The following is a 20,697-nucleotide window of genomic DNA, read 5'->3' on the forward strand; positions in this document are numbered from 1 at the left end:
ACTTCAGATGTGAAGGAAATAAGTAGCTATCCTATCTTTAAAAGACATCTGAAGGAAGCCCTGTTTAGAGAAGTTTTTAATATTTAATGCTGTATTGTTTTTAACACTCGATTGGGAGCCGCCCAGAGTGGCTGGGAAAACTCAGCCAGATGGGCGAGGTATAAATAATAAATTATTATTATAGCCATGATTTTTTAAATTCAATTTATATACTGCCCTATACCCGGAGGTCTTAGGCTATGATAAACCACCTTCTGAATACTGGGGAGAGCACTGTTGCGCTCAGCTCCTGCCTGTGAGCTTCCCATGGGCATTTGTTTGGTGCCTTTCAAAACAGGATGGCAGACTAGATAGGCCTTTGGCCTAATCCAGCCGTGGATTCTTCTGTTCTCGTGGGAGAGGGCTGCTTCCTGTGTTCCTAAGAGGCCTCTGTTGCACATCTCTGGTAAGTTGCAGCTTCCCTTTCATATGCAAATGGCGGTGGCGGATAGCAAACAGAGGGACACATTGTACAGCGCCAGCCTCCCTCGCTCCGGCTTAACCTCATCTCAACCTGTCCCTAAAAAACATCTGTTTGGTACAAAAGAACACTCTGCTCCCCTTGCGACAGCCAGGTCTCTGCGACTCGGAAGCTGAGAGACAAGGCTTAATGGGGAGAAGCAAGAATCACTGTGTTCCTCCTCCCTGAGCTGTGGCAGGGAGCTCTGAATGAAAACGCAGCGCAAGGAGCAAGATGGACCTGGTTTTCACACTGGGAAACGCTCAAGAACGAGACCACACCATTGTCTCCAATTTGGCTGTGGTTCTCCTCCTTCTGCCCAAATCCCACTCTGATTGTGACACACACACACACACACACACACACACACTCACATGTCCAGGTTCTGTTTGGCGTGTTCGATGTCGCGTTTGATTTCTGGAGTGAAACAGAAGTAGAGTTTTTTGGGCAACTGCAGAGGTATCAGTGGGGCGCGGACTGGGACAGGATCTTTGCTGGCATTTGGGGAGGAAAGAGACAGAAAAAATGCATTAAAAAGAAAGTGATGGGTTAAAGACCCATGTTTGTTTGTCTTCCTGTGGCAAGGGAGACAAACTCCTGATATTGTTGGGACTTCAGATCCCATCGGCATCCCAGGAGAAGCTGAGTTCACATTATGAATACAAGCACCGTCAATGACATCTTAAATTCAGCATGTAAGGTACTATAAACCTTCCAAATATCCAGACTGGTATCCACACAAAACTGGTGTCTATATGAAATATGTTCAAATGTAGCCAGGACTGTGAGTTCCTCAGATCATTGCATAATGGACAAAAAATAGTTTTAAAAAGGCTTTCTCAAAACAGGAAGTTCCAACTCCCATCTTTCATCTGCCTCCCAGTGTTGAAGAACACAGGAAGTCCTCCCCTTGCACAGGGCAGCTTTCGACAAAAGAGGAACCAGTGCTGGGCACGCAATGTTTATTCATTTTCATATGAAACTCAAGAGCTGCCCTCTGAGGACCCTTGAACAATCTCCCCCAGTTTTTCTGTTTTTACTTCCAGACCTTTACATCTCTAGCAGTGCACCTCCCTACTCCTGCTATATATTGTTTTGTTGTTGTTTAGTTGTGTCCGACCAGAGCACGCCAGGCACTCCTGTCTTCCTACTATATAGGCAGTGATCCCCCTTCATAGATCACTGCCTTGCCATGGCAAAGGGGCTTGAATAACTCAGAGAGGCTATGAACTATGCCGAGCAGGGCACCCAAGATGGACAGGTCATAGTGGAGAGTTTTGACCAAAAGTGATCCACCTGGAGCAGGAACCGGCAAGCCACTCCAGTATCCCTGCCAAGAAAACTCCATGGACAAAGAGTGCTATAGATTAAGGCTCCTAAACTTCCTCACAGTAATTTTTGAGAGAGCTTGAGCACCCAACATCCTTAGAACAATTTTTTAAAACAGAAATATGTTTGTCTCTTCCTCAGTATCGCCACTGCACAAAGCCTTCTCCTGGACCTGAATCTGACGAGCTCCACATCCCTTCCGCGCTCCTGGTGAGGGCATTACCAGTAGTCAAGGACGTGGTCTATGATGGTGGCGATTGGTGGTCCTTCAGCAACGGCTTGTTCATAAAGCACCCCACAGGAGCCATCTTCTCCCACAATAAACTGGGAGAATGGGGTGGGGAGCAAGAGAAGGCAAGCATGTGGAAAGAAAAGACAAAGAGAGAGAGGGTGTGATAGACAGAAAGGCCTTACGAGAGCTTCCATCTTGAAACAGAGGCGAGGAACCTCTGCCCCTTTGGGGTGTTTCCGGACTACCATTCCCATCATCCCTGACCACTGGCCTTGCTGCTTGGGGTTGATGAAAGTCAGTCTCCAACAACATCTGCAGGGCCACAGGTTTCTTCTCCTTTGCTCAATGAGTCATTTTTATTTTCTACATTTTTATTATCTACATTGTCAACACCTATTTTGGATCCTGGGCTTGCCTACCACCGGTACACAGTCCAGATAAGGTTTCCTACAAGGGCTGAAAAAGTTTCCCCACCCCTGGGATAAAGAATAGGTAAAGGCAAAGGTAAAGGATCCCTGACAGTTCAGTCCAGTCGCGGACGACTCTGGGGTTGCGGCGCTCATCTTGCTTTATCGGCTGAGGGAGCCGGCGTGCAGCTTCCGGGTCATGTGGCCAGCATGACTAAGCTGCTTCTGGCGAACCAGAGCAGTGCACGGAAACGCTGTTTACCTTCCCGCCGGAGTGGTACCTATTTATCTACTTGCACTTTGACGTGCTTTCGAACTGCTAGGTTGGCAGGAGCAGGGGCCGAGCAACGGGAGCTCACCCCGTCCTAAGTTCTGTATCTTAACCCACAGCGCCACCCGCGACCCTAATGGAAGGATAGAAAAGTATTAAATAAATAAGTGTGATGACACCAAGTGGAAATGGTATAGTACACCTTCAAAAAGGCTTGGGTTTCCTCATACCAAACCACTCAGGCCATGCATCTGACTGGCTATGTTTCCCCATAAGAACCACAAAAGCAACGATCCAATTCTTTCCTGCTTGCTGCTTTTTTCTGCATTTATTTAAGTACAGCCTTTGCTTAGGGTGTCTCCAAACTGCCGAGTATTTTGCAGGAGAGAGCCAAGCGCATACAGGAGGGCAACCCAGTCAGATGGGCAGAGTAGTAGTAGTAGTAATAATAATAATAATAATAATAATAATAATAATAATAATGGAATAGGATGTCCCTATTTTCATCAGAGTGGGACACGGGTGGCGCTGTGGGTTAAACCACAGAGCCTAGGACTTGCTGATCAGAAGGTCGGAGGTTCAAATCCCCGCGACGGGGTGAACTCCCATTGCTCGGTCCCTGCTCCTGCCAACCTAGCAGTTCGAAAGCACGAAGTGCAAGTAGATAAATAGGTACCACTCCAGCGGGAAGGTAAACGGCGTTTCCGTGCGCTGCTCTGATTCGCCAGAAGTGGCTTAGTCCTGCTGGCCACGTGACCCAGTAGCTGTACGCCGGCTTCCTCAGCCAATAAAGCGAGATGAGCGCCGCAACCCCCGAGTCGGCCACGACTGGACCTAATGGCCAGGGGTCCCGTTACCTTAACCTTTATTTTCATTGGAGAAATATTGGGTATGCTATTTCCAAGATTCTTTGGAGGAAGCCAAGACTGGGATGATACTGCTTTTAATGTACAGTGCAAAGGAGCCTTAGTTGCTTCCCTCCCTCTCCAAAAAAAGCATGACAAAAATAAAGCTACCCTTTTATGTGGCGGCCTATAGATGCTCTGCCTTGTGAGCCCTTCCCTACCTGAACCAAGACATGGGGGTGGCCGGGGGGGGGAGAGAGAGACCCCCACTTTCCAAACACCTCTAGTCTGACCACAGCGGCGGTGCCTCCTCCAGGCTTTCAAAAAGGAGTAGCCCCCCCCTTACCCTGAAGTCGTCCTCACCTGCAGAGTCTTGTCGAACCAGCGATTGCCGCTATTTGAGTAGCTGCCTCCGCCATGCAGCATCTGTGCCGCCAGGCGGCTGCTCGCTAGCGCATCCGAGACTTTCAGGACGGGAGCGTCCAAGCAGACGGTGAAGAGGCTGCGCTGAATGGCACGGGCTGATTCCCGGTTCAGCTTGTCTGGTGGCAAGGAGGGAGAGGAAAGCGAAACACAAAGGTTATGTCAGCACTGCGGTGCAGCAGAGATGGAGCGTTGCGCTCACAAGCTGACCAACGCGTTGTCTTGAAGAAGTGGCCCACCAGAGAGTGCTCTCCACGCTGGTGTAGACATTAATGCTTGACCCCTGGCTAACTTTCTTAGACTCCATGGCTAAGCGTTAACACTGGGGAGGTCTCGGAAAACTGGATTAAGAGCACGCTGTCACGTGCAGGTGTGGGGGGCTCCCTGGTCCTGAGTGGGGCAACTGAAGGAACAGGTGTGCAGCCTGGGAGTCATTCTGGACTCACAGCTGTCCATGGAGGCGCAGGTTAATTCTGTGTCCCGGGCAGCTGTTTACCAGCTCCACCTGGTACGCAGGCTGAGACCCTACCTGCCCGCGGACTGTCTCGCCAGAGTGGTGCATGCTCTGGTTATTTCCCGCTTGGACTACTGCAATGCGCTCTACGTGGGACTACCTTTGAAGGTGACTTGGAAACTGCAATTAATCCACAATGTGGCAGCTAGACTGGTGACTGGGAGCGGCCGCCGAGACCATATAACACCGGTCCTGAAAGACCTACATTGGCTCCCAGTACGTTTCCGAGCACAATTCAAAGTGTTGGTGCTGACCTTTAAAGCCCTAAATGGCCTCGGTCCAGTATACCTGAAGGAGCGTCTCCACCCCCATTGTTCAGCCATTGAGGTCCAGCTCCGAAGGCCTTCTGGCTGTTCCCTCGCTGCGAGAAGTGAGGTTACCAGGCAGAGGGCCTTCTCAGTAGTGGCACCCACCCTGTGGAACGCCCTCCCATCAGATGTCAAGGAAATAAACAGCTATCTGACTTTTAGAAGACACCTGAAGGCAGCCCTGTTTAGGGAAGTTTTTAATGTTTGATGTTTTATTGTGTTTTTAATATTCTGTTGGGAGCCGCCCAGAGTGGCTGAGGAAACCAGCCAAATGGAATAATAATAATAATAATAATTCTATAGCTGACTCAGTCTCCCTACAGCATGCACACGCAAAGATACCTCTCATGAGAGTGGTGTAGGCCTGTCCCCACGTGTGTCGGTGGTCACTAGTCAGCACTCCCAGGGGCTCCTTATCGGTCTTCCAAGACTGCGCACGGATTCGCTGGAGCTGCCAGTGCAGCTGGTCGACAGTGAGAGGCGTCCCGTCGCTGTTGTACACTTCAAGTTGGAAGAACTGCAGGAAGCATAAAAAGCACCGTCTTGTAGTAAGGTTTAAGCTTACTGGGAAACAATATAAACAGTGGTACCTCGGGTGACAGACGCTTCAGGTTACAGACGCTTCAGGTTACAGACTCCGCTAACCCGGAAGTAGTATTTCGGGTTAAGAACTTTATTTCAGGATGAGAACAGAAATCGTGCGGCGGCAGCGGGAGGCCCCGTTAGCTAAAGTGGTGCTTCAGGTTAAGAACAGCCTCCCGCTGCCGCCACGTGATTTCTGTTCTCATCCTGAAGCAAAGTTCTAAACCCGAGGTACTATTTCTGGGTTAGCGGAGTCTGTAACCTGAAGCATCTGTAACCCGAGGTACCACTGTATAGCGGGACAGCGATAGTTACCTGGAAGTTGCGGACTACCGTGATGTAGGTGGGCGGTCTTCGGCCGGGTGGAGGCAGCAAGACGGAATCGTGTTTAGGCCCTGGAAGTCTGCACGAGGCAAAGATGCGGGAATATTGCTCCATACAGAGAGGGTAGCCTCGGGAATATTCGACTAACAGGGTCTGGCTGGCATGAAGGGGGAAAAGGGGGATAAACAAGTCAATGCCCTTCAAATCTCAATCTGTAAGGTTGTTGCTGCTGCTTTGGGCAGTAGAGGTGATATGGGGTGTGTTTTAGACAAGGCAGTCCACAAAAGCTTATGCCACAATATACGCATTAGCCTTTATCGTCACATATATGCTCTTGAGGACCACTTATTTTATTTAACAAATTTATAGAGCGTTTCACAGCAGAAAGCCGCCAAGTTCAAAACCAAGTTCCAAAAAGCCATTCTGGAAAACTCTAAAAACGATACAGCCTTCTTTACAAGTTCTAAAAACAACAGAACATTTTTTTTCTTTCAGCTACACAGTTGCTCCATAAATGACTGGGTCACCCCTTGGGGAAACGCTTTTTTCAAGAAAAATGTCTTCTGTAGTCACCTAAATATCGAAATGCCTAATTTCAGCTGGTAACCAGTTCCAGAGGATTGGAGTTGCAACACTAAAAGCCCCCCTCTTTTGCTGCATACGAAGCTCACCTCTGAGACACGGAGTACTCTCAGCAGTACCACATTATTAGGAGCAGTTTCCAGGCAGGGATGTACGGGGCAAGGCAGTCCCTGAGATATACCCAGGTCTCAAGTTGTTTGGGCTTTAAATGTTAAAAGGACCTCAAGGAACTGACCCAGCCCTACAATCACCCTCTGAGGACCTTTTATGTGTGCCTCCTCCGTGAGAGGTCCGGAGGGTGGCAACACGAAAACAGGGCCTTTTTTGCAGTGGCTCCCCGTTTGAGGAATCCTCTCCCTAGGGAGGCTCGGCTGGTGCCATCATTATATATCTTTAGGTACCAGGCAAAAACTTCCCTCTAGAACCAGGCCTTTGGACTTAGTTTAAAGTTTAATCTGTGGCCTTTTAGAAGCGGGCAAGATGCTTTTAATGTATTTCTCCTCCCCTTGGTTTTAATTTATCTAAGTGAGGTTTTGGTTTGTTTGTTTGTTTGTTTGCCTGGTTGTACAGCCAAGGTGCTGTATTCTTCTGTGTTAAGCCCAAGGGAAGCCCCACATTGAGTGTGTTGCAGCAATCCAGTCCTGAGGTTGCCAGTGCCAAGACCACAGTGGCCAAGCTATCTTGGTGTGGCAACAGCCATAGCTGTCTAATGCACACCCAATAGCGCCCTGAAACAGTAGACTCTCCTCTCTCTCACACACACGAAGATACCCTATGTTTACATCCCACACCAGCAGGTTGTGTCCTGCATGTGACACTCTCTCTCCCTGCACTTCCCAATTTTGCCAGTCCAGAATACTCACTGGTCAATCTTTGCCTTGAAATCCAACACACCAGCAATGAGCTTCGCAGCAAACCTACATGAAGGAGAGATAAAAATAAAATCCCAGGTTAAACGCTCCATAGAGAACTCCATAGAGTTTGGATTTGATATCCCGCCTTTCACTCCCTTTAAGGAGTCTCAAAGCGGCTCACATTCTCCTTTCCCTTCCTCCCCCACAACAAACACTCTGTGGGGTGAGTGGGGCTGAGAGACTTCAGAGAAGTGTGACTGGCCCAAGGTCACCCAGCAGCTGCGTGTGGAGGAGCAGAGACGTGAACCCGGTTCCCCAGATTACGAGTCCACCGCTCTTAACCACTACACCACACTGGCTCTCCCAGTGGTTGAGGAAACCTCAAGCTCCAGAATTCATGTACCACTGCACAATACCCCTTAAACACGCTAAAAACGATTCCCTACTTAATAAAATCATTGCCTTTGTTATTATGACTGATGAACCAAAAGGGGAAAAGATCAAGGAAAAAAGCTTCCAAGTTCTCAGGAGCTCTCCATCAAGCTAAGCTGGGGATGCTTATTATTTTTATACCTTTTAGAAAAAGTAATTATTTTTCGGTGTGAGAGTGAAACTTTTTTCAGCAAACTTTTTCAGCAAGGGGCCACTCCACTGTCCCTCAGCCCTTGTGGGGGGGCTGGACTATATTTTGAAAAGAGAAAAAAGAACAAATCCCTATGCCCTACAAATAACCTAGAGATGCATTTTAAATAAAAGCACACATTCTACTCATGTAAAAACATGCTGATTCCCGGACTGTCCATGGGCTGGATTCAGAAGGCGATTGGGCTGGATCTGGCCCCCGGGCCTTAGGTTGCCTACCCATGGAGTGAAGCATGCCTCCAGTTATAATTCAGGAGCAGGGAAGTGTGATTCAGATCTAGAAAGTTTGGGAAACAAAGCTTATCTGTGCTTTATGCGCAACTATGTGTTTCAGAGCTTCAGAGAGCAGAATCACACTTTCCTTCAAAACTCACCAGAAGAGTGAGGAAAATGGTTGTTTTTATTTCCACACAGAGAGATTTTTTGAACAAAGAGACATGTTTTTAAGGACTGTATTTATACCTTACTTTTCAAGGGGGTAAAGCCTTTACTGATCAGCTCACAACATAGCTGAGCTAGTATAAATACAATTTTAAACCCATGTACCTTCTCAGCCTCTCTTTAGAATTTTGAATTTAACTATTCAATTACGAATAATTATTACATTGCCCAGGTAATGTTTAATGGTGGTGTTGTAAAATTCACAAAACTATAATTATGCTAAATACAAAAGAGAGAGCTGGTAGCACCAGATTAGAACCAAGACTCATTGATCAGAAGTCAAATATCAGAGCACAGGTTTTTAATCACTAAGAAATCTATGTAAGGGCACCAGATATGCCCCGTATCTTTCTATAAACAGGTTTATTTACATCATAAATTAAGTCCTACTACCATTTTGATCTGCAGACTTGATCTGCAGTCAAATTCTCTACCACTGAGCTAAATGTGGAGAAGCCATCTCTGTGCCACCACTGATCTTATTTTACACCACTTTTCATGAAATCCATGTTACCCACCACAAGTTATTGGAGAAAGCAGGATGGTGGCAAACCAGAAACAAATTCCTCTAAAAAGAGGGGGCACCCGGACTTGAACCAGGGACCTCTTGATCTGCAGTCAAATGCTCTACCACTGAGCTATACCCCCGGCACATAGGCTTGTCTTCCCAGGAAGCCTTCTTATGGATACTGGTTTTGCCGCATAGTTCTCCTACTGTGTACTTATGACTAATGGCTTTAAATGCTCTACCTACAGGAAACTCTGATCTTCTTCTGTCTTAGTATATATCAAAATTGTAAGGCTGTCATCAGGCTGCAGTTTGTATGGCCAACCAGCAGAGGGCCACACAAACTGCAGTGTGAAAACAAGAGCAGGTGGGTAGCTCAGGCAGGCTGTCAGGGTGTAGTCCAGGCAAGACACAGAGATATAGGCAGGACAGACTGAGCCTGCTGCTGCTGCTGCTGCCTCACAGCTTTCTCCATTCCCCTCTTCCTCCACCAGCAGCAGTGGCATGTAGTGAAAAGAGGAAGGTCTAAGCTGCCGCCATGCTCCCCCTGCGACCACAACTGGTGGGGTGAGGAGAGGACCCCCCACTGTCACAGAAATTGGTAGGGGAAAACCTCTGGATTGTGAATTGCAGGCTTCCCTCTCTCGGTAGTAGGGGCGATGAAGGTGAGAAGTCACTGAATGCTTGACATATCTTTGTGGTGGCAAGACCGTCTGATTGGTCTACGCCACATGCCCGCTTTTGGTCAACAGCAGCAATCTGCGGTGTTGGAGAGTAGACAGAGTAATGGAGCTTGCCCTGAACTGCCTCAGCAGCTACTACGGCATGTCAGAAGATGGCTGGTAGATTGGGTGAAATATGATCACTGCAGATGGTGACAGCAGTCATGAAATTAAAAGACGCCTGCTTCTTGGGAGAAAGGTGATGACAAACCTAGACAGCATCTTATAAAGCAGAGACATCACCTTGCCGACAAAGGTCTGTATAGTTAAAGCCATGGTTTTCCCAGTAGTGATGTATGGAAGTGAGAGCTGGACCATAAAGAAGGCTGATCGCCAAAGAATTGGTGCTTTTGAATTATGGTGCTGGAGGAGACTCTTGAGAGTCCCATGGACTGCAAGAAGATCAAACCTCTCCATTCTGAAGGAAATCAGCCCTGAGTGCTCACTGGAAGGACAGATCCTGAAGCTGAGGCTCCAATACTTTGGCCACCTCATGAGAAGAGAAGACTCCCTGGAAAAGACCCTGATGTTGGGAAAGATGGAGGGCACAAGGAGAAGGGGACTACAGAGGACGAGATGGTTGGACAGTGTTCTCGAAGCTACCAGCATGAGTTTGACCAAACTGTGGGAGGCAGTGAAAGACAGGCGTGCCTGGCGTGCTCTGGTCCATGGGGTCACAAAGAGTCGGACACGACTAAACGACTAAACAAAGCAAATATATAGGGAATGTTGTTGAGGTGTAAAAGGAGGGGAATTTGCAAGGGGTGGTGGGTTTTGTTGACACTTCCATTCCGCCTTAAGGAACAGACATGGGATTGTTACGTGTCACATGTCTGTTTACATTCCAGCACATTATGCCTGGAACTTCCGTTGTGTGTATAGCTTTTGCTTTTGTTTCTCTCTGAGAGGACATGGCAGAGAGAGGACATGTTTCTTTGTCCTGATTTATGATTGATAAATCTGTAGTTGTAGTATGCTTCCACAAGCCTCACGCCTATTCTGTGTGCACAGTTCTATCTGCTGATAGCGTGCGCTGGCTTTGAAGCCCGGGTCGCTGATTTATGTTGGAGCAGCGGCGATGGTCTTCGCACCGGGAAGACTGGAAGGAGACGGTCCACCCAGGGCTAGCCAGCTGGCCTCCCGGCCCTCTGCATGCCAACACGTTTGGCAGGGGGTAGTGGATGGGTGGGGATGGTGAGCAAGGCGAGCAGGGGCACAGTCTCAGTTACATCATATTCCACTAAACCTATCTATGAAGTTTCCCATTACAAGCTATTGCGGAAAACAAGGTGCTGGCAACACCTGGAAATACATTCCTCTAAAAAAAGAGGGGGCACCCGGACTTGAACCAGGGACCTCTTGATCTGCAGTCAAATGCTCTACCGCTGAGCTATACCCCCGGCACATAGGCATGTCTGCCCAGGAAGCCTTCTTATGGATACCAGTTTTGCCACATAGTTCTCTACCTTGTACTTTCGACTAATGGTTTTAAACGCCCTACCTACAGGCAACTCATTCCACATCAAGCTTTCTACTGAGGAATAACCTCCCGCAAATCTCTGTGTTGCAAAGTGTTCTAGAGCAGAGTCAGCTCACACGGAGGCCGCAGCTTTAGGCCCAACAACAACCCCCCGCAAACTGATTATTACATATGAGAACACTACCTGCCTGCACTTCTTCTAGTGGCACATGGCTGGGGAAGATCAGTAAAGGCGGGCAATTGTATTTTTTTTTAACCACCACTAATCTTTTTTCATAGTACTGTAGATAGTAATATTGTAAGGATGTCACCACGCTGCAATTTGAATGGTCACCAACAGGTGGCCCCATGAACTGCAGTGTGAGAAGAGGACAGGAAGCTGGCAGCTGAGGGAGGCAGGCAATAGTAAGCAGTGTCTCAAATTCCTCCTGTCACTGGTGGGGAGGAGAGGAACGAGGGGGGAGATAGTAATTCTCCCCTTCGTCCTCCTGCCCTGCTGCTGTTGGAAGCAAGAGAAAAAAGCCTGCCATTTAATACACAGGCTTCTTTCTTTCAGCCGTTGGGGGAATGAACATGAGACACGACTTTCCTACACTGTGCCACTACCTACTGATCAAATGTTCATGAGCCATGCAATGCGCCAAGATCCCTGCCACCTCTCCCTCTCAGCAAACAGCAGTGGCCTGCAATAGTGGGAAGCTGGGAGAGCAAGGCAGAACAGCTGCACTTCCTCACCAACCCCCTTAAAAAATGGGGGGGTCACATCTGGGTTTGGAGCAATGTGCAGGGTTGTGCACGTATTGGACGCGCATAAAATGGTTGCAGCCTCTATTTCCTTAACCCCGTCTACCAGGTTACCCACCACAAGCTATTGGATAAAGTGAGGTGGCGGCAAAGCAGAAAGAAATTCCTCTAAAAAGAGGGGGCACCCGGACTTGAACCAGGGACCTCTTGATCTGCAGTCAAATGCTCTACCGCTGAGCTATACCCCCGGCACATAGGCATGTCTGCCCAGGAAGCCTTCTTATGGATACTGGTTTTGCCGCATAGTTCTCCTACTGTGTACTTATGACTAATGGCTTTAAATGCTCTACCTACAGGAAACTCTGATCTTCTTCTGTCTTATTGTTGTTGTTGTTTAGTCGTTTAGTCGTGTACGACTCTTTGTGACCCCATGGACCAGAGCACGCCAGGACTCCTGTCTTCCACTGCCTCCCACAGTTTGGTCAAACTCATGCTGGTAGCTTCGAGAACACTATCCAACCATCTCGTCCTCTGTCGTCCCCTTCTCCTTGTGCCCTCCATCTTTCCCAACATCAAGGTCTTTTCCAGGGAGTCTTCTCTTCTCATGAGGTGGCCAAAGTATTGGAGCCGCAGATTCACTCTTCTGTCTTAGTATATATCAAAATTGTAAGGATGTCATCAGGCTGCAGTTTGTATGGCCAACCAGCAGAGGGCCACACAAACTGTAGTGTGAAAACAAGAGCAGGTGGGAAGCTCAGGCAGGCTGTCGGGGTGTAACCCATGCAAGACACAGAGGAATAGGCAGGCCAGGCTGCTGCCGCCTGCCTCACAGCTTTCTCCATTCCCCTCTTCCTCCGCCACCAGCAGTGGCATGTAGTGAAAAGAGGAAGGTCTAAGCTGCACCATGCTCCCCCTGCGACCACAACTGGTGGGTGGGGAGAGAACCCCCCACTGCCACAGAAATTGATAGGGAAAACCTCTGGAGCGTGAATTGCAGGCTTCCTTCTCTCAGTAGTCAGGGCAATGAAGGTGAGATGTCACTAAATGCTGGTTGTGAGGCATGCAGGGAGCTTGAAATATCTGTGTGGTGGCAAGACCATCGGATTGGTCTATGCCACATGCCCACTTTTGGTCAACAGCAGCAATCTGTGGTGTTGGAAAGTAAACAGAGTAATGGAGCTTGCCCTGAACTGCCTCAGCAGCTACTATGGCATGTCAGAAGATGGCTGGTAAATTGGGTGAACTACGGATCTGGAATGTTGGTGAGGTGTAAAAGGAGGGGAATTTGCAAGGGGTGGTGGGTTTTGTTGACCTTTCCATTCCGCCTTAAGGAACAGACATGGGATTGTTACGTGTCACATGTCTGTTTACATTCCATCACAGTAAGCTGGGAACTTCCGTTGTGTGTATAGCTTTTGCTTTTGTTTCTCTCTGAGACGACATGAGAGAGAGACGACATGTTTCTTTGTCCTGATTTATGATTAATAAATCTGTAGTTGTAGTATGCTTCCACAAGCCTCACGCCTATTCTGTGTGCGTAGTTCTATCTGCTGATAGTGTGCCCTGGCTTTGAAGCCTGGGTCGCTGATTTATGTCGGAGCAGCGGCGATGGTCTTCGCACCGGGAAGACTGGAAGGAGATGGTCCAGCCGGGGCTAGCCAGCTGGCCTCCTGGCTCTCTGCATGCCAACAGGTTTGGCAGGGGGTAGTGGATGGGTGGGGATGGTGAGCAAGGCGAGCAGGGGCACAGTCTCAGTTACATCGTATTCCACTAAACCTATCTATGAGGTTTCCCATTACAAGCTATTGCGGAAAACAAGGTGCTGGCAGCACCTGGAAATACATTCCCCTAAATCACTGAATGCTGGTTGTGGGGCATGCAGGGAACTTGACATATCTGTGTGGTGGCAAAACCGTCAGATTGGTCTATGCCACATGCCCGCTTTTGGTCAACAGCAGCAATCTGCGGTGTTGGAAAGTAGACAGAGTAATGGAACTTGCCCTGAACTGCCTCAGCAGCTACTACGGCATGTCAGAAGATGGCTGGTAGATGGGGTGAACTATGGATATGGAATGTTGGTGAGGTGTAAAAGGAGGGGAATTTGCAAGGGGTGGCGGGTTTTGTTGACCTTTCCATTCCGCCTTAAGGAACAGACATGGGATTGTTACGTGTCACATGTCTGTTTACATTCCAGCACAGTATGCTGGGAACTTCCGTTGTGTGTACAGCTTTTGCTTTTGTTTCTCTCTGAGACGACATGAGAGAGACGACATGTTTCTTTGTCCTGATTTATGATTAAAAAATCTGTAGTTGTAGTATGCTTCCACAAGCCTCACGCCTACACTGTGCCGCTGCCTACTGATCAAATGCTCATGCGCCATGCAATGCGCCAAGATCCCTGCCACCTCTCCCTCTCAGGAAACAGCAGTGGTCTGCAATGCTGGGAAGCTGGGAGATCAAGGCAGAACAGCTGCACTTCCTAACCAACCCCCTTAAAAAATGGGGGGGTCACATCCGGGTTTGGAGCAATGTGCACAGTCGTGCACATTTCGGATGCGCATAAAATGGTTGCAGCCTCTATTTCCTTACACCCATCTACCAGGTTACCCACCACAAACTACTGGAGAAAGTGAGGAGGTGGCAAACCAGAAACAAATTCCTCTAAAAAGAGGGGGCACCTGGACTTGAACCAGGGACCTCTTGATCTGCAGTCAAATGCTCTACCGCTGAGCTATACCCCCGGCACATAGGCATGTCTGCCCAGGAAGCCTTCTTATGGATACCAGTTTTGCCACATAGTTCTCTACCCTATACTTTCGACAAATGGCTTAAACGCCCTACCTACAGGCAACTCACTCCACATCAAGCTTTCTACTGAGGAATAACCTCCCACAAATCTCTGCCTTGCAAAGTGCTCTAGAGCAGAGTCAGCTCACACGGAGGTCGCAGCTTTAGGCCCCAAAACAATCCCCTGCAAAATGATTATTACATATGAGAACACTACCTGCACTTCTTCTAGTGGCACATGGCAGGAGAAGATCAGTAAAGGCGGGCATATAGAGATTAGATAGATAGATATAGGTGATATAGATATAGATGATATAGATAACCACCACTGTTCTTTTTTCGTAGTATATAATAAAATTGTAAGGCTCTCACCACGCTGCAATTTGAATGGTCACCAGCAGGTGGCCCCATGAACTGCAGTGTGAGAAGAGGACAGGAAACTGGCAGCTGAGGGAGGCAGGCAATAGTAAGCAGTGTCTCAAATTCCTCCTGTCACTGGTGGGGAGGAGAGGAACGAAGGGGAGATAGTAATTCTCCCCTTCGTCCTCCTGCCCTGCTGCTGTTGGAAGCAAGAGAAAAAAGCCTGTAATTTAATACACAGGCTTTCTTTCAGCCATGGGGGGAATGAGCATGAGACGCCACTTCCCTACACTGTGCCACTACCTACTGATCAAATGCTCATGCGCCATGCAATGTGCCAAGATCCCTGCCACCTCTCCCTCTCAGGAAACAGCAGTGGTCTGCAATGCTGGGAAGCTGGGAGAGCAAGGCAGAACCACCTGCACTTCCTCACCAACCCCCTTAAAAAATGGGGGGGTCACATCCGGGTTTGGAGCAATGTGCACAGTCGTGCACATTTCGGATGCGCATAAAATGGTTGCAGCCTCTATTTCCTTACACCCATCTACCAGGTTACCCACCACAAACTATTGGAGAAAGTGAGGAGGTGGCAAACCAGAAACAAATTCCTCTAAAAAGAGGGGGCACCCGGACTTGAACCAGGGACCTCTTGATCTGCAGTCAAATGCTCTACCGCTGAGCTATACCCCCAGCACATAGACATGTGTGCCCAGGAAGCCTTCTTATGGACACCAGTTTTGCCACATAGTTCTCTACCATGTACTTTCGACTAATGGTTTTAAACGCCCTACCTAAAGGCAACTCATTCCACATCAAGCTTTCTACTGAGGAATAACCTCCCGCAAATCTCTGAGTTGAAAAGTGTTCTAGAGCAGAGCCAGCTCACACGGAGGCTGCAGCTTTAGGCCCAACCACAACCCCCCGCAAACTGATTATTACATATGAGAACACTACCTGCCTGCACTTCTTCTGGTGGCACATGGCTGGGGAAGATCAGTAAAGGCGGGCAATTTTATTTTTTTTAACCACCACTCATCTTTTTTCATAGTACTGTATATAGTAAAATTGTAAGGATGTCACCACGCTGTAATTTGAATGGTCACCAACAGGTGGCCCCATGAACTGCAGTGTGAGAAGAGGACAGGAAGCTGGCAGCTGAGGGAGGCAGGCAATAGTAAGCAGTGTCTCAAATTTCTCCTGTCACTGGTGGGGAGGAGAGGAACGAAGGGGAGATAGAAATTCTCCCCTTCGTCCTCCTGCCCTGCTGCTGTTGGAAGCAAGAGAAAAAAGCCTGAAATTTAATACACAAGCGTCTTTCTTTCAGCCATGGGGGGAATGAGCATGAGATGCCACTTCCCTACACTGTGCCACTACCTACTGATCAAATGCTCATGCGCCATGCATGGCGCCAAGATCCCTGCCACCTCTCCCTCTCAGGAAACAGCAGTGGTCTGCAATGCTGGGAAATCAAGGCAGAACAGCTGCGCCTCCTCACCAGCCCCTTTAAAAATGGGGGGGTCACATCCAGGTTTGGAGCAATGTGCACAGTCGTGCACATTTCGGATGCGCAGAAAATGGTTGCAGCCTCTATTTCCCTAAACCCGTCTACAAGGTTACCCACCACAAGCTATTGGAGAAAGTGAGGAGGTGGCAAACCCTAAAAAGAGGGGGCACCCGGACTTGAACCAGGGACCTCTTGATCTGCAGTCAAATGCTCTACCGCTGAGCTATACCCCCAGCACATAGACATGTCTGCTTAGGGTGCCTTCTTATGGATACTGGTTTTGCCACATAGTTTTTACCATGTACTTACGACTAATGATTTTAAATACTCTGCCTACAGGAAACACTGGCAGCATCATTTTTTTCTTCTGCGGAACAACCTGCTGCTAATTTATGGGTTCTTGAGCAGAGTCAGCTCACACAGTGCACTAGGTATTTCTTTGGGCCCACCATCCCCTTGCAAACTGAGATTACGTCTGAGAAAAACAGCTTAAACATCCTGTATCTGCACATGGCAGAGGAAGATCAGTAAGGTGAGGAAACCATATAATAAAAATGTAAGGCTGTCGTCACATTGCAGTTTGTATGGTCACTGATAGATGGCCACACTAACTGCAGTGTGAAAACAGAACAGCATGCTGGCAGCTTAGGAGCAAGGAGCAGAGAGCATGGTGATGGAGGGAATCTGATGCACCTGCCACCATGCAATGCACTGAGCTCTGAGCACCTTGCAGTAAGCAGCGGGAGCCTGCAATGTTGGGAAGGCAGGAGAACAGCAGAGCCCCACCTGCCACTAAAAAGAGGGGGCACCCGGACTTGAACCAGGGACCTCTTGATCTGCAGTCAAATGCTCTACCGCTGAGCTATACCCCCAGCACATGGACATGTTTGCCCAGCAAGCGTTCTTATAGATACGGGTTTTGCCACATTGTTCTCTGCTGTGTACTTACGGCTAATGGTTTTAATTGCTCCACCTATAGGCAACTTTTGCCACATCATCATTTTTTTCCCCTGCTGAGCAACCACCTCCTGCAAATCTCTGCATTGCAAAAGGTTGTTGAGTACATAGTCAACTCATGCAGAGTCCTGGCCCAACCATCATCTGCTTGCAGGCTGAGAGGACACCTGGGAAAACTACCTACACTTCCTAGTGTTGCACAAGGCAGGGGAAGATGAGTAAAGTTGGGGAAATCACCTTTCTACCATCACTGATCTTCCTGTTCTACATCAAATTTCATTAAAAGCATCTCCCATGTTACCCACCAAAAGTTATTGGAGAAAGCAGAATGGTGCCAAACCAGAAACAGATTCCTCTAAAAAGAGGGGGCACCCGGACTTGAACCAGGGACCTCTTGATCTGCAGTCAAATGCTCTACCGCTGAGCTATACCCCCGGCACATAGGCATGTCTGCCTAGCATGCCTTCTTATGGATACTGGTTTTGCCACATAGTTCACCTACTGTGTACTTATGACTAACCACTGCAAACATTATACCTAGCAGGCAACGCTTCCACATCAATCTGTGCATTGCAAAAGGTTTCTGGAGCAGCTTGGTGGCCTCCAGATGTTTAGAACGGCCAAGTCTCATCAGTCCAAACAGCTGGAGGACACAGCTAGTCTATGTGTTCGGAGCCTTGAGGCTGGACTACTGTAATGTGCTCTATGTGGGGCTGCCCTTGGGCCTGGCCCAAAAGCTCTGGCTGGTGCAGAATGTGGTGGCTGAGTTGCTGAAGGAACATCTGACCAACAACATGTGACAGAACTGTTAAAGCGTCTGCACTGGCTGCTCATCTACTACTGAGCCAGGTTCGAGGTCCTTGGGTTAATTTACAAAGCCCTGAACAACATACAGTGGAAGCTCGGGTTGAGAACATGATCCGTGCTGGATGCACGTTTGCAGCCCACACCGTTCGTAACCCACAGCTGCACATCTGCGCACGCGCGGGTTGTGATTTGGCGCTTCTGCACATGCGCGGCCACCGAAACCAGGAAATAACCCATTCCGGTACTTTCGGGATTCGGCAGTCCGTAACCCAAAAAAATGCAACCTGAAGCGTCTGTAACCCGAGGTATGACTGTACATCCTTAATCTTTAAGTTCCAGCTCGATCCCTGAGATCATCTGTCAGAGCATCACTGGTTGTTCCCTGAGATGGCAAATCTCATTTGACAACAGGGAGGTAAAGGTAAAGGGACCCCTGACCATTAGGTCCAGTCGTGGCCGACTCTGGGGTTGCAGCGTTCATCTCGCTTTATTGGCCGAGGGAGCCGGCATACAGCTTCCGGGTCATGTGGCCAGCATGACTAAGCTGCTTCTGGCAAACCAGAGCAGTGCACGGAAATGCCGTTTACCTTCCCGCCGGAGCGGTACCTATTTATCTACTTGCACTTTGACGTGCTTTCAAACTGCTAGGTTGGCAGGAGCAGGGACTGAGCAACGGGAGCTCACCTCGTTGCGGGGATTCGAACCGCCAACCTTCTGATCAGCAAGTCCTAGGCTCTGTGGTTAAACCCACAGCGCCGTCCGCGTCCCCTGACAAGAGGGAACTAAGCCTTTAATGTCATAGAATACTAGAACTGTAGAATTGGAAAGGACCTCCAAGGTTCATCTAGTAAAAGGTAAAAGGCAAAGGACCCGTCGACAGTTAAGTCCAGTCAAAGGCGACTATGGGGTTGTGGCGCTCTTCTCGCTTTCAGGCCGAGGGAGCCGGCGTTTGTCCACAAACAGCTTTCCAGGTCATGAGGCCAGAATGACTAAAGCGCTTCTGGCACAATGGGACACCGTGACGGAAACCAGAGCGCACAGAAAAGCCATTTACCTTCCTGCCGCAGCAGTACCTGTTTATCTACTTGCGCAGGTGTGCTTTTGAACTGCTAGGTTGGCAGGAGCTGGCACAGAGCAATGAGAGCTCACTCCATCATAGGGATTCGAACTGCCGACCTTCTGACCAGGAAGCCCAAGAGGCTCAGTGGTTTAGACCATGGCGCCAACCCCTGCAATGCAGGAATCTCAGCTAAAGCACGCATGACAGCACCCAGGTCACTGTGGGACACTGCTAATAAAGGTGCAGCTTCAACTTTTAAATGCCTGTTGAAAACTTTAGTTTAAAAAAACCTAAATCTCTCTCTGTATGTCGGTAAAGGTCCCCTGGACGGTTAAGTCCACCCAAAGGCAACTACAGGGTTGCGGCGCTCATCTTGCTTTCAGGCCGAGAGAGCCGACATTTGTCCACAGACACTTTTCCAGGTGATGTGGCCAGCATGACTAAACCGCCACTGGCACACATAGGACTGTGACGAGTGTCAGAGCGCACCGAAATGCCGTTTACCTTCCTGCCGCAGCGGTATCTATTTATCTACCTGCACTGGCGTGCTTTCAAACTGCTAGGTTGGCGGGAGCTGGGACAGTGCAACAGGAGCTCACCCCGTCGCACGGATTCGAACCGCCGACCTTCTGACCGGCAAGAGGCTCAGTGGTTTAGACCACAGCACATATTTATTGGGTAGCCTGCTTCTGTTTTAACCTGCTGATGATCTTTAATGTTCGTTTGTTTGCTTTTACACTGTGTTTTGATCTTATTGTGTTGAAAGCTGCCTTGTGGACATTTTGCCAAGAAAGCAGGGTAGAAATAGAGAAAGTAATATTGAAAGATGTGAGATCGCTTTCCTGAGACTTTCCCATATGTTCCTAGTAAGGAGGTTACTCCTGAATTTTATTTACTATGAACCTTTAAGGAAAGGGAAGGTGAGAAATCAAAGAAAATCCCTCCTAAAAATAAAAAAGAGGGGGCACCCGGACTTGAACCAGGGACCTCTTGATCTGCAGTCAAATGCTCTACCGCTGAGCTATACCCCCGGCACACAGATGTGCCTCACCTGAAGCTTAGTTATGGATACTGGTTTTGCCACATTGTTCTCTGCCATATATTTATGAGTAATTGCTTTTGAATATTCCATCTGCAGGGAATCTTCCCAGAGCAGCTTTACTGGTAGGCAACAAACCCCTTGCATTGCAAAGGCTTTTGGGAGCATATTCCAGAGAGCAGCCTCCGTTGACACAGAGCGTGGACCACACACACCTATGTTTGTTTGCCTTCCATCTGTAAGTGGGGAACACAGCCAACACTTCCTGTAGCCACAGATTATGGGCAATTATTAGTACAGTGGTACCTTGGGTTAAGTACTTAATTTGTTCCGGAGGTCCGTTCTTAACCTGAAACTGTTCTTAACCTGCAGCACCACTTTAGCTAATGGGGCCTGCTGCTGCCGCCGCACCGCCAGAGCCCGATTTCTGTTCTTATCCTAAAGCAAAGTTCTTAACCTGAGGTACTATTTCTGGG

The 20,697-nt window shown here is 48.6% G+C and overlaps 1 protein-coding gene across 2 annotated transcripts in view; it reads right to left on the reverse strand.

The window, feature by feature from the left end:
• The window catches only part of LOC310756702 (carnitine O-acetyltransferase-like), a 165,320-nt gene that overhangs the window by 136,389 nt on the left and 8,234 nt on the right, over positions 1 to 20,697 (reverse strand). For both annotated transcript variants that reach the window (XM_083601303.1, XM_083601302.1), the window contains exons 4-9: positions 7,180 to 7,233; positions 5,726 to 5,891; positions 5,171 to 5,345; positions 3,947 to 4,125; positions 2,052 to 2,152; positions 874 to 993 (exon numbers count right to left, since the gene is read on the reverse strand). In XM_083601303.1, coding sequence (XP_083457429.1) covers positions 874 to 993; positions 2,052 to 2,152; positions 3,947 to 4,125; positions 5,171 to 5,345; positions 5,726 to 5,891; positions 7,180 to 7,233 — 795 coding nt within the window. The remainder of the gene's footprint in view (positions 1 to 873; positions 994 to 2,051; positions 2,153 to 3,946; positions 4,126 to 5,170; positions 5,346 to 5,725; positions 5,892 to 7,179; positions 7,234 to 20,697) is intronic.

This window comes from Podarcis filfolensis (assembly GCF_964270895.1).
Source record: "Podarcis filfolensis genome assembly, chromosome: 2".
Classification (NCBI taxonomy): domain Eukaryota; kingdom Metazoa; phylum Chordata; class Lepidosauria; order Squamata; family Lacertidae; genus Podarcis; species Podarcis filfolensis.